The sequence below is a fragment of the Thermobia domestica genome, chromosome 3 (genome assembly GCF_964235325.1).
Source record: "Thermobia domestica chromosome 3, izTheDome1.hap1.1, whole genome shotgun sequence".
Lineage (NCBI taxonomy): Eukaryota > Metazoa > Arthropoda > Insecta > Zygentoma > Lepismatidae > Thermobia > Thermobia domestica.
The window spans coordinates 282,231,255-282,244,046 of NC_137456.1; the positions used below are offsets into that span (position 1 = coordinate 282,231,255).

Genomic DNA, 12,792 nt, shown 5'->3' on the forward strand with positions numbered 1-12,792 from the left:
AATGAACATATATTGTGCTTGGACAACCCAGTAACTATTTTTGAATTATAGCTACAGACTATTATTAAATGTACTATGTTGGATGGTTGATTTCGAAGTTGGCATTCTTTTTAGCACCGAAACTAAATGAGACGTTGACCTACAGCTTGCGTGCGATCCTTACTACATAAGCTTCCGCTGAAAATCCGGATCTCTCGCACCGAAAGCGCGTACGCTAACCATGCAGCCACGAGGGAGCTCAATTTATGCTACGTGTGACACTATCAATACACGTTACCATTGCTGTCCTCTTAACACAGATATATCACATATGTAACTTTATAGAAAACCTGTGTACCTAATTTTTATTTTCATAACATTAGCATTTCAAAGAAAACTAACGTAACCATATGCTACGTTGCATTTAATGCTGTAACAGTAACGGGCGAAAATCATTCCATCGTTCCACATATCACGGATAAGACTGAAATGAAATAATTTTCTGGGGTCTTCACTGGCGCAAATCCCGGAGGGGGTGAGGGGAACATGTTCCCCCAAGCTTGGAACCGGCGACACTGTCCCCTCCAATAATCCGATTTGAAATGTGGTTTTTGAGGAGAAATATGATGATTTGTGTTTGACTGCCACAAAGAAAAATGAGATGAAATTGATGTCCCTTGCTGCATAATATACAACAAGTTCACATCAAAAATCAGATTCATCTACCATAACATGAGTCTCATCTCCCCCCGTCCCCCTTCCTCAGAATAAGCCTCAAATCTGCCCGCCTCCCAATGTTGAAGACAATTCTGCTCCCATGATCCTCCATAGAATTGTTTTTCAACTTCATAAATATTTTGAACATGGCTATTTTTTTTTTTTTTAAATAAAAATTATGGGAACGGTCTTACGCGTCCCTCCCTAATGTAGAAGACAGATTTGCGCCGATGGTTGTCTTAAATATGTACACAGTCGTCAATTCAAATGTTCTTTTCTTGATTTGCTTGCTCATATTTCACCAACTTAACACTTTCACTTTCGTTACTTAACAAGAAATGGTTTGCATTTTAGATTAACAAAAGTACGAGAAATTGCTCCTCTATGGGAGAAAAATAAACTCCTTTTCAAGCTTTCAAGCTGTTACCTTCAAAACAGATGTGTTTATCACCTCTATTCTGAACAACCTGGTATAGGTAATTAAATCGTAAGAATTTAGGGTTGGTGTAAAGGGATAAGTTTTGCCGATAGATGTCACTACAGTCTTCGTATCCCTCTCATGTATTTTTTACCTTTCACGAAAATCCATGATTTCCCTTACAAATTTCAACCTAGAAACTCCAAATTTTTAGAGAAGGAACTTCATAACATATCGAAGGCAAGAATCCGTGCCGATTTTTTATTTAGAATTTTCTTCATTGCTGAAATGGCTTGATTGTTGAAATTGACATCCAAACCGTTAACAATATAACTGTTTCAAGAATGAAGAAAATTCTAAATAAAAAATCGGCACGGATTGTTGTCTTCGATAGGTTATGAAGTTCCTTCTCTAAAAATTTGGGGGGTCTAGGTTGAAATCTGTAAGATAAATCGTGAATTTCCGTGGAAGGTAAAAAATACATGAGAGAGATACGAAGACTGTGGTGACATCTATCGGCAAAACTTGTCCCTTTACACCATCCTTAAGGTTAGTGTAAAGGGACAAGTTTTGCCGATAGATGTCACTACAGTCTTTGTATCTCTCCCATGTATTTTTTACCTTTCACGAAAATTTACAATTTCTTTTATAAATTTCAAGCTAGAGACTTCAAATTTTTAGAGAAGGAACTTCATAACCTATTAAAGGGAACAGTCCGTGCCGATTTTTTATTTAGAATTTCTTCATTGTTGAAACAATTCCATTGTTAAAGGTTTGGATATCCATTTTCAACAATCAAGCCATTTCAATCATGAAGAAAATTCTAAATAAAGAATCGGTACGGATTACTGCCTTCGATAGATTATGAAGTTCCTTTTCAAAAAATTTGAAGTCTGTAGGTTGAAATTTGTAAGATAAATCGTGAATATTCGTGAAAGATAAAAAATACATGGGAGAGATACGAAGACTGTAGTGCCATCTATCAGCAAAACTTGTCCCTTTAAACCAACCTTAAAGGAAGACATTCTAGTATACAGTGGTGTGTGTGTTGAAAGAAAACATAAAGAGTTCTAAACAGTTACACCACAATTCATTTAAAATCTACTTTCTGTATAACGATATGAATGGAATTAAAAAAACGTTCAATACAAGGTTTTGCAATAAGTGAAGTAATCTTCCCTCCACCAAAAGAAACTAAACAATTATGTAATTTTAGATATCACTAACTGATGAATAGTAATTATTAACACTTACCTCCTTCCCCACATCCAATTGAAGAATACCCTTGAAGGACTTTCCACATGGCGAGCTTTTTATTAAAGGAAAGAAAGAAAGAAAAGTAAGTTACTGAGAAGGTATAGATCAAAGGTTAATATTAGGAAAATAGATATCTATCGATACACAATCTAATCATTCATGTATTTTAAGAAAATGTTTTACACTATAGTTAAGTTTTCTTACAATATTTTATTTAATTGTCAGAATAACTTGAGAATGAGGCACTTTAATTTGTACTTTGTTTAAAAGTTACACCTTTCGCGTTCCTATGTACACACAAAAACGTAACAATAAAACAGATTCGTCTTTGCATAATTTTATCAAACTCCTAACTCATATGACTAGAAGCCTCTTGAAAAATGAGAGTTCAGAAAAATATAAACTGGATATTAAGTTGGTAGAGTGGAAACTGATGGAAAATATTAAGATAAATAAAATAAAATAAATAAAAATACAAGAATTTTAGGAATGATCCAAAAATGGATCAAAACATTGCGATCTTAGCCAATAATTAGTTTTTGGCTCAGGGGCCACAAAATTTTTGAACTGCCCCTAAATCGAGTTTTCGTATTTTCTACGTAATAAGCACATCTTATTGAGTTAAATGATAGTTTAGGTTTGGTTATACTATATGTAGTTCTCCAGATATAAGGCGTACAAGAAAATTTTTGATTGAAATGTATTTGATCTTTTGATCCAACAATAAAAGCACAATACTGTATATAATTAAGAAGAGGAAAAAGAAATTATCTGAAAAGAAACAGTATGTTTTTCATTAGAAGTGACAATTTTTCATGGTTGTTTCCGGTAACGGAACCGATTAGAGGCGTAAATAGGTTCTATTGGGTTTCGGAACCGCAACGAATTTTTGCGAAAAAACGATTGCAACCTCGGTATATAAAAGGATATTCTGATAAGAGCATGATTTCAGACTCGGTACAGCAACATAATTTTCGAGAAAATCGTTTTCGGTCCCGGAAGCGAAATTAACTTTCTGAGAAAGCCTGTTCTGGTTGTGGAACCGAAATCAATATTGAAGTGGATGTGGAATTACATGGAAAAGAATATTAAGTTTCGTAACAAAACTGCTGTAGATGGTTTCCTTCAGTTATCATTTCACAATTGCGCAACATCACTTGCAGCTTGTAAGATCTTGAGTTCATAATATTTACAACTGGTGTCAAAATATATTTGAATTCCCTTCTAGAAAAACATCGAATTATATTTTTCAGTTTTGTGAACAGAACCCGTATATCGAAATGCATTTCGGTTCGCTTCTGAAGCACGCCGAATTACGGTTTTCGGTTCCATAAACAGTCCCAATATGTCGAAATGTATTTCGGTTCTCTTACTGAAGCACGCCGAATTACGGTTTTCGGTTCCGTAAGCAGTTCCAATATGTCGAAATGCATTTCGATTATCTTCCCGAAGCACGCCGAATTACGGTTTTCGGTTCAGTAAACAGTTCCACTATGTCGAAATGCATTTCGGTTCTCTTACCAAAAAACGCCATACAATATTCCAGTTAACATTTCCCAAAGTTTTCGAAGGACTGGAGTCCAATAGAAAGGTTACTACATTTCTTTGATAAAAGTATTGTGGATTCTTCATTTTCGGCTTTCTGAAATATTCGTATAAAATACAAGAGATCCTACGTCATTGCATTAATTACTGAAGCTTTCTTTCATGATTACCTGAAGTAACGTGAGCAACCAGCAAAGTTCTTGGAGACAATAGAAGGCAGAAACAAAATTTCACAGTTGATATATACTGTGAAGATTAGAGTGGTATGGCACCTATTCGGGTGGTGAAGTGCACCGAATGGCAGATCTGTTTTTGAAATGAAGCCTCACACCTCTCCCATCCAAGTCCGACTTCGCCTTCAAGTGGTGGTGCTGTTAACCCTTACCGGAGGCAGGGTATAAAACCTCTGTGGTAAAAATCCCTGTGGAAAGTAAGGGGACGGAAGAAGTCGGGCCTGGTCCTCCAGGTTGGGGGTTGGGCGTCAGGCCGACAACTTGGCCCCGGAAAAAAACTACTGTTAGAAGACCGGAAGAATCGCCTCGGAATGGACGGATTAAGGGAAAGCCGGACCGGAAACAAAAAAAGGACAAAGAACTGGTACTTGGAACGTGGAATGTTAGAACACTACATAGACCGGGGGCCCTGCAAGAACTAACAAACGAAATTCAGAAATATAACATAGACATATGTGGCATACAAGAGATGAGATGGGACAACAAAGGCATTCACCAAAGACAAAAGGAAACCATCTATTTCAGTGGAAACAACAAAAAGAAAGAATTTGGAACGGGATTCATAGTCAGGGGTCAAATACGTAGTAAAATAATTAGCTTCACGCCAGTCAGCGACAGGATATGTAAAATCAGAGTAAGAGCAAATCCATACAACATAACCATTATCACAGCCCACGCACCAACCGAAGAAAAGGATGATAGAGTCAAGGACGAGTTCTATAACCAGCTGGAAAAAGATATGACGAATGTCCGAAGTATGATATGAAAGTAATAGTAGGTGACATGAATGCAAAAATCGGTAAAGAAAGCTGCTTCTACCCAGTGATAGGGAAATATAGCGCGCATGAAACAACAAACGGCAACGGCATAAGGTTAATTGACTTTGCAGCTTCGGAAGAACATGACCATATCTAGCACGTGGTTCCCACATAAAAGAATACACAAGGTAACATGGAGATCACCGGACGGGAAGACCGAAAATCAGATTGACCATGTTGTAGTAGACAGCAGACACAGTTGCAATATACAAGACGTGAAAACAAGGAGGGGAGCTAACATAGACTCCGATCACTATTTGGTAGTAACCCGTATCTACACAAAAATAAGCACACAACGGAAGCCCAACATGCCCCAAGTCAAGAAATGGGACATAGAGAAATTAAGGGACGAACAAAGAGTCAACGAATATAGGAGCAAAATCACTCAATATATGGAGGAAACACAATGGACAGGAAAACAAAACGTCAACGATACATGGACATCAATAAAAGACAACATAGTTAGAGCAACAGAAGAAACAATAGGAGAAAGGAACAAACCTCAACGGAACGACTGGTTTGACAGCGAGTGCGAGATAGCAATAAAGGAACGGAATATAGCTAGGAACAACATGCTAACTCACAGAACAAGGGAAAGACAAGAAATTTACAATGAAGCCAGGAGAAAAGCCAAAAAACTACTCCGACAAAAGAAAAAATCTAGTATAGAGAGCAAAATAGCAGAACTTGAGAACGTACGATATAGAGGGGAAACAAGATTCTTTTACAAGGAAGTTAAGCAACTAAAAAGAGGGTTTAAGCCATACTGCACTGCAATTAGGGATGAAGGCAACAGCATACTAAACTCCAAGGAAGAGATACTGAACCGGTGGTCTAGATACTACGAAAGAACTTTCCACGACGAACCAGATGAAACAGATCAGACAAATTTCGAAAACAAAGAAACTAGAGAGATGCAAACAGAGACCCCAACACTTCAAGAGGTTAAAGAAGCAATAAAAAAATCTAAAAACAACAAAGCACCGGGAATTGACACAATAGCGGCAGAGCTACTTAAGAAAGGAGGAGAGGAAATAGTGATTGCTCTACACAAACTGATCTGCAAAATTTGGAATGACCCGAGAGACATACCTGAAGAATGGAAAACAGGGATAATAAACCCCATACATAAAAAAGGAGACCAACTATCATGCGATAACTATAGAGCAATCACATTACTCACAACAGCATATAAAATATTTACAACCATCATACGCAATAGACTGGAAGCATATTACGAAGCACTGGTAGGAGAATATCAGGGTGGCTTTAGAAAAGGACGATCAACCACGGACCAAATATTCACAATCCGACAGACACTTGAAAAATTCTGGGAAAAAAACATAACCACGTATCACTTATTCATAGACTTCAGAACAGCATACGACAAGATAAATAGGAAGCAAATGTGGAATGCACTCCAGGAATTAGGGATACCCGGAAAGCTAGTTCAGTTATGTAAAATCAGTACAAAGGAATCGAAAGCCCAAGTAAAAGTAGGAAGCGATATGTCAGAAGCGTTCCCAGTGCAGAAAGGTGTCAGACAGGGAGATGGACTAGCCCCCATACTATTTAACCTGGTACTAGAAGCAGCAGTAAGACGATCAGGCATAAAAAGAACAGGGACCCTAACGACCAATAGCCATCAAATTCTAGGGTATGCAGACGATATTAACATCATTGGAAGAAGTCTGAAAGCAGTAAAAGAAGCGTTTATAGACCTGGAGAAAGAAGCGAAACAAGTAGGACTTGAAATAAATGAAGGAAAAAACAAACTTCTAGTCGTATCTAAGAACACAGGACATCTGAAAAGAATCGGGACACACATAAATATAGAATCACACAACTTCGAAATAGTGAATGAATTTATCTACCTAGGAACAACAATCACATCAAATAATGACCAAAGTGAGGAAGTCAAAAGAAGAATCACCACGGCGAACAGAGCATATTTTGCACTGCTGCCCCTTCTAAAATCAAATCTCATCTCTAAAACTACAAAAACCAGGATATACAGAACATTAATCAGGCCCGTAGTAACATATGGATCAGAATGCTGGACTATACGGAAAGAGGAAATGCAACTACTAGGGAACTTTGAAAGGAAGATTTTAAGGAAAATATATGGAGGTGTGAAGGTAGACCAAAATACATACCGAATAAGATATAATAATGAACTCTACAATAAGTACGACGACGTAGACATAGTAACGCACATCAAACTTAGCCGTTTGCAATGGGTGGGACATATTGTCAGAATGGGGGAAGAAAGAGTAGTGAAGAAAATCTTCTTCGCTAACATCGAAGGAAAGAGAACGAGGGGAAGACCAAGGAGGAGATGGTGGGACACGGTCCTAGAGGACATGAAGGAAATGGGAATACGGAACTGGAAAGCGAGTGCGGCAGACCGAAAGAAGTGGAGGCAGATTCTGACGGAGGCGAAGGCTCGTCAAAGAGCTGTAGTGCCATGAAGAAGAAGATTAGAGTGGTATACATCAATTATCACTCTACTAGCCATCTATTCACAAAACCTATAGTTAATTTCAAATCGCCAACATCAAATCTCTCACTGTACTTAAAATTCTGAAGCATACTATAATATCTCATCATTTTATTTTTGACTGGACTCTCGACAATTACCACCGTAATAAAACAGTTGTGTCTCTGATACAGTGAACTATGTTGGAAACATATTAGAGAACTAACAGTAAATATTTGAACAGTGTAAACTATGTTTCTATTTGTGTCAGATTTATTCCAAACTTACAATAAGAGTTTATAACTGCTAATCGTATGGACAGAACATATATATTTAAAATTAATGAAACAAACTTTACAATTTCGGAAAACTATAGTGTTGTTTTCAATAAGAATACGTAGAAATTTGATGCGGAGTTTCTTGCTATCTACTACTAGTCAAACACACATATTGATTTCATACCATGTTTCACACAAAGTTCAAAAAGCAGAAGGAAATTTGACTGTAGAACGCCTTTTGCTACGTGTCATACACCTACTACTCGAGTTTATAAATTTAGATATCATTACAAATAAAATTATATGAGAAAGTAAAAATATTATGGCAATGTTAGTAGGTAAACATAGATCATCTTAAAAAGAATTATATATATATATAAGAAGAAACTCAAAAATGCTTTCTTGCAATACATCGCTGGTGTTCAGTGGAAGTTTCTTTCAGCAGAGCACAAATATAACTTGTAGCCCGATACTTGTTGTAGTGTATCATGGCAGATTAGTGTAATGATTTATACGACTGCGTAAAGCAATCTGTGAAAGCAAGCATACTATATTTGACGAACCCTCACCACAAAAAATACACGGTATCAGTTGAGAGAAACGGACGCCAACAATCACTATCATCAGAGTCGATTATTGAGTTCACTTCGACTAAGCTTAAAGTGTGGGTAGGCGCACATTGTTGGAATATGATATCGCAATGGTTTGTTTAAGGTGCCCTTGCGGTGGCATTTTAAGGTACAAATTTCCGGTATTGCTCACTGCAAAAAAAAAAAAGAAGGGACTATACACTTTCACATACAGTACACTTCAGGAAAGTCGCGCGTATGTTCTACAATTGTATCCCCATAGATCAACCACAAACTTCGGAAACGTCATTTCACGGAAATAGCTGTGAAGATTCTAGATGAGCGCATCTTGGAATGCAGTCACGTGATACTGTTTTCAACTTGAAAGTACAGTATTTCAACTGAAGGAAGATGAAACTAATACGAAGGGCTGGTCGGTAAGAGAATGAAAATATATTAATCTTTCTTTCTCTAGTACTCTTATAGTTTTATCTTCCTCTAAATGAAACACACTTCACTTTCAACTTTGAACACTCACGTGACCGGATTCCAAGATGATGCCCGTATAAAATCTGGAAGAGAAGCATGTTTCTATCTGGTAACAATATATTGTTTTCAATTTTCTTTCACTAGTACCACAATTTGAATAAATCCGCTACAAGGAAAGTCACTTACCTTTGCCTTTGTGTTTGTTACTTAAATTTGAAAATTTCTTTCCTCTCTTGGAACGTCTTGGCATAATTTTTATTACTATATCACCAGATTCTTACATTTATATCTCTTATTGTAGTTTTTGTTGTCTTTCAAATAACAACTTGTATTTCGTAAACTTAACTCCTTCAGGGACAACTACAGCACATTTATAAATTAAGTAAATTGTGGAATTCCGCATAAATACAGATAAGTCAAAATGATAGACCCGATTCCAGAAATTTATGCTGTAAAATCTAATGAACATATGTTATTTTAAGACATTTGCTTCAAAAGGTTAACTTTCGGAGTTTAGTTTCTACGCTGTGTTTCCACTTTCTACCTCTAAGAGTCAGCTGCAAGCATGAAATGATTCGGGTTGATGTAAGCCGTATTACGCGAGATGCTCACATAGAACACTTGGGATATATTTGAAGCAAATTTTGACAGTTTGCCCTTCTTACCAGTAATATTTGTTTATTAAATTTCAGAGAATAAATTTCTAAAATCGGGTTCATCATTTTGACTTGCCCTGTATTAATTTTAACAATACTTTTCTTTTCACAAACAACAGCGAATTGACTATAATACAGGGTCACTCATTAAAAGTAATCAAAAACCGAAATTAAGTCTACATAATAGTCTGTACATATTGGAGTTAAGAAGAAAACAAGAACTATTAGATGTAAGGGTACGGATCCGATGAAGCAGTAATAACAACAGAGCTGAGAACGTCCCCAGAGGAGAAAAAATATTTAATTAAAGTGACAAACACGGTGGTGCAATGTGAGTCACTTTTCTTATGGATATGTGCCCTATGGCTTCTATAAGTATAAATCCACTACAAGTTCGTTTTTTTTTTAATTCTTTCGATTTAATAGCATTTAAAATTATCTTCTCTAAAAGATCGTTCCCAGAAAAGGATCCAAAACAAGGTTGCGAAACATTCGAGCTCACAGAAAATACTGGATTTGAGGCTAAAGGGTCAAGTAATAACCTTCAAAGTAAATTCAACCACTTATACTTACAGACAGTGTAGTTGGTATCGACTAAAAGTTGTGCTTCATCCTGAGAAGGTGCACGATGTAATCGTCTTTTCCCATGTTTCGATTTTGGTGTTTGTTGAAGAATTTGAACTTGTTCAAGATGCCGCTGCTCACGTTCGTCTCTAAGTGTTACATCTTTTTGGTAGTTGAGGGTCCTCAACTGAGAAAGCCTGCAATACAGACACAATTATAATACACCTAACTACAATACGACCATTAAAACTCTACTTATCCCAAAGCATCCAAATTATAACTATGAACGTTTCAGCACAAAGTGAAAAGAAACAACCGACACTTCAAAGCAATCATTTCATTAATTATGGCCAGTTTAATGAAGAGAAGTACATAGGTACAAGGGAAATTGTATTCAAAGACTAAGAATTATATAAGTTATAATATACAGACGAAAATAGCCAACGAGATGTATTTGTACAGTCAGCAACAAAAGTTCTTTGTTTGATGAAATGGGTTTCGTAACTTCTTAAAGGAATGACAATTTGGGTACAGTTTTCAGTAAATTAAAAAGAATATAATGACTGTACGTTACTACCACCGTTACTCTCAAAATACTAGTCATATCACCGTTACTCCCAAAATAAATTTTACCAAATGGAAAGAATTTTTGTCGCTGACTGTGCAACCAGCGTTAGTTTTCTGAAAGGATTTATGCTGATGATGGCAATGAACTTTTGTTGGAACGTTCACAAGGTTGAAATTATAATTTGGATGTTACTGGGTAAGTACAGGGTGGCACATATACCACGCATGGGTTTTAATGCCTCATACTTTGTTTGGTAAGTTATTAATGGATGTTTTTCTTTTTCAGGATTGTAGAAGAATCCTGGGAGATTCATCATGGAGAGATTGAGTCCTGAACAACGCACGAAAGTGATTGAACTGTATTTTGAAAATCAAAGACCAATCATACTCACCGAGAGAGCATACCGTCGGCACTTCAATGTGCGCCTGACTTAACTGCTCCAGAATTTTTCCTTTGGGGATATCTCAAAGAACGTGTATATGTCAACAAACCAACAACCATCGAGGAACTCAAAAACAACATAAGGGTAGAGATCCGTGCGTTACAGCCAGCAATTCTTCGTAAAGTTATGGACAATGAACTGAAAAGAGCCAACCTTTGTGAGGCTGCAAATGGTGGACATTTGAAGGACATAATTTTTCACACACAGTGTTTTCAAATCTCCCAAACATGTACTTCTTTCCTGCGACAAGAATAATTACTTGCATTTACAAACACAAACGTTATACACTGTTTCAACCCATGCGTGACATATGTGCCACCCTGTACAATTTTAATTAATAAGTACATATGGATTCTATTAAGCACAGTAAAACATTAATTTGGACTCCTGCGTAACAACTCGTTTCTGTAGAACCTAAATTTTCTCGTAAGATTTGCATTACTCTGTAAGCTGGTCACTTGTCTCTCTTGGAACTTAGGTGTATTGAGGCAATGTTATTCCTATGCTGTTAATGTTAAATTCACCTCTGTTTGTTGGATACTTATGCGATCTTAATTTCTTACAAATCTTTTCAGCGCATATTTTACTGTTGTATGTCTCAGGAGGTCGATAAACCCAAGGGAGAAAGGGAAAAGACTTGTCCATTGAACGTTACTTGAAAAAGATGGTAGTTTTATTTTATTTTATTTTATACGTCTATTATCGGCAAGTGTGTGAATCGACGGGAGCCATTACAGTTTCTAAATTATATTTTATATTGTAAAGTATCTGTAATTCAGTCTTTTTGTTTTTGTCACGTTTCTGAATCCTTTTATCTTTGGAAGAAGTAGAACAAATGACGACTGGATTCATGCTGAAGAGTTAAAAAGTAAGAAAATTAAGATAAGACAAATTTTCTTCCTTTTTCCTTCCGTTGCTCACTGGTTAACAACCAAACGTAAGCTTTTTTCTAAATGCACCACAGGTTAGCTTTTCGTGTCTCACGACTAACATGGGTGAAACAGTAAGGATATTTTTATTATTTCCTGAAACTGATGATCTTATCTGCATCTGTCGTTACAGGTGGGAAAGATAAAAGAATGAAGAACGTGCCACGGCGTTTGATACGAAATTAGCATATTGAAATTAGATTTAAAACATAGCTTGTAAATTACGAACTAAGTCAGATACTTTTAACATACTGTTTTTTACATTATAAAAATAGTTTTTACTTTATGTTAGTTTAAAATACATATTAAAGCGTAGATTCTAATTGTTGCTGTATTAAAAGTGCTTATTAAGACTACTAGATATAATAGTTTGCTTCAAAATAGATTTATTTTCTGAAAATTTGCCACCTTTCTAGATTTATCACTTTACAATGGAACCGGTGGTGGCCAGTATGTTCAGGTTTCACTATATAAACATATGAATAATATAGTAAGAACAAAAAAGAGGCATATGATCTCATTTACACTTCCTAACTTATACTGAAGATTTGATTTTGAAAGAGTTCCCTGACATGGTTCCCTCCAACAAAATGTCCTATTCAAACGAATTCTTCTCGTGAAAATGTCTCTTACTTGAAAGTTTTTCCCGCAAAGTTCTTACTTTGAAAGAATTTAAGTACCAGTTTGATAGTATTATACCTTGCCGACAATTTTCCAAATAGAAATTTAGTTATTTTTGATACAATTATGAGCGCCTAGTGAAGCGTTATTGATCCTTGGGATTTATGGTAAATTTCGAAATGATACTAAATACGAGTGATTCTATAATGTAGCGACGGGATAACATATAT

General features: G+C 36.2%; 1 protein-coding gene across 2 annotated transcripts in view; it reads right to left on the bottom strand.

Annotated features, from left to right (window-relative positions):
* The window catches only part of LOC145681095 (uncharacterized), a 105,731-nt gene that overhangs the window by 12,830 nt on the left and 80,109 nt on the right, over positions 1-12,792 (bottom strand). For both annotated transcript variants that reach the window (XM_081752490.1, XM_081752489.1), the window contains exons 12-13: positions 10,012-10,199; positions 2,369-2,423 (exon numbers count right to left, since the gene is read on the bottom strand). In XM_081752490.1, the coding sequence (XP_081608616.1) occupies positions 2,369-2,423; positions 10,012-10,199 (243 nt within the window). The remainder of the gene's footprint in view (positions 1-2,368; positions 2,424-10,011; positions 10,200-12,792) is intronic.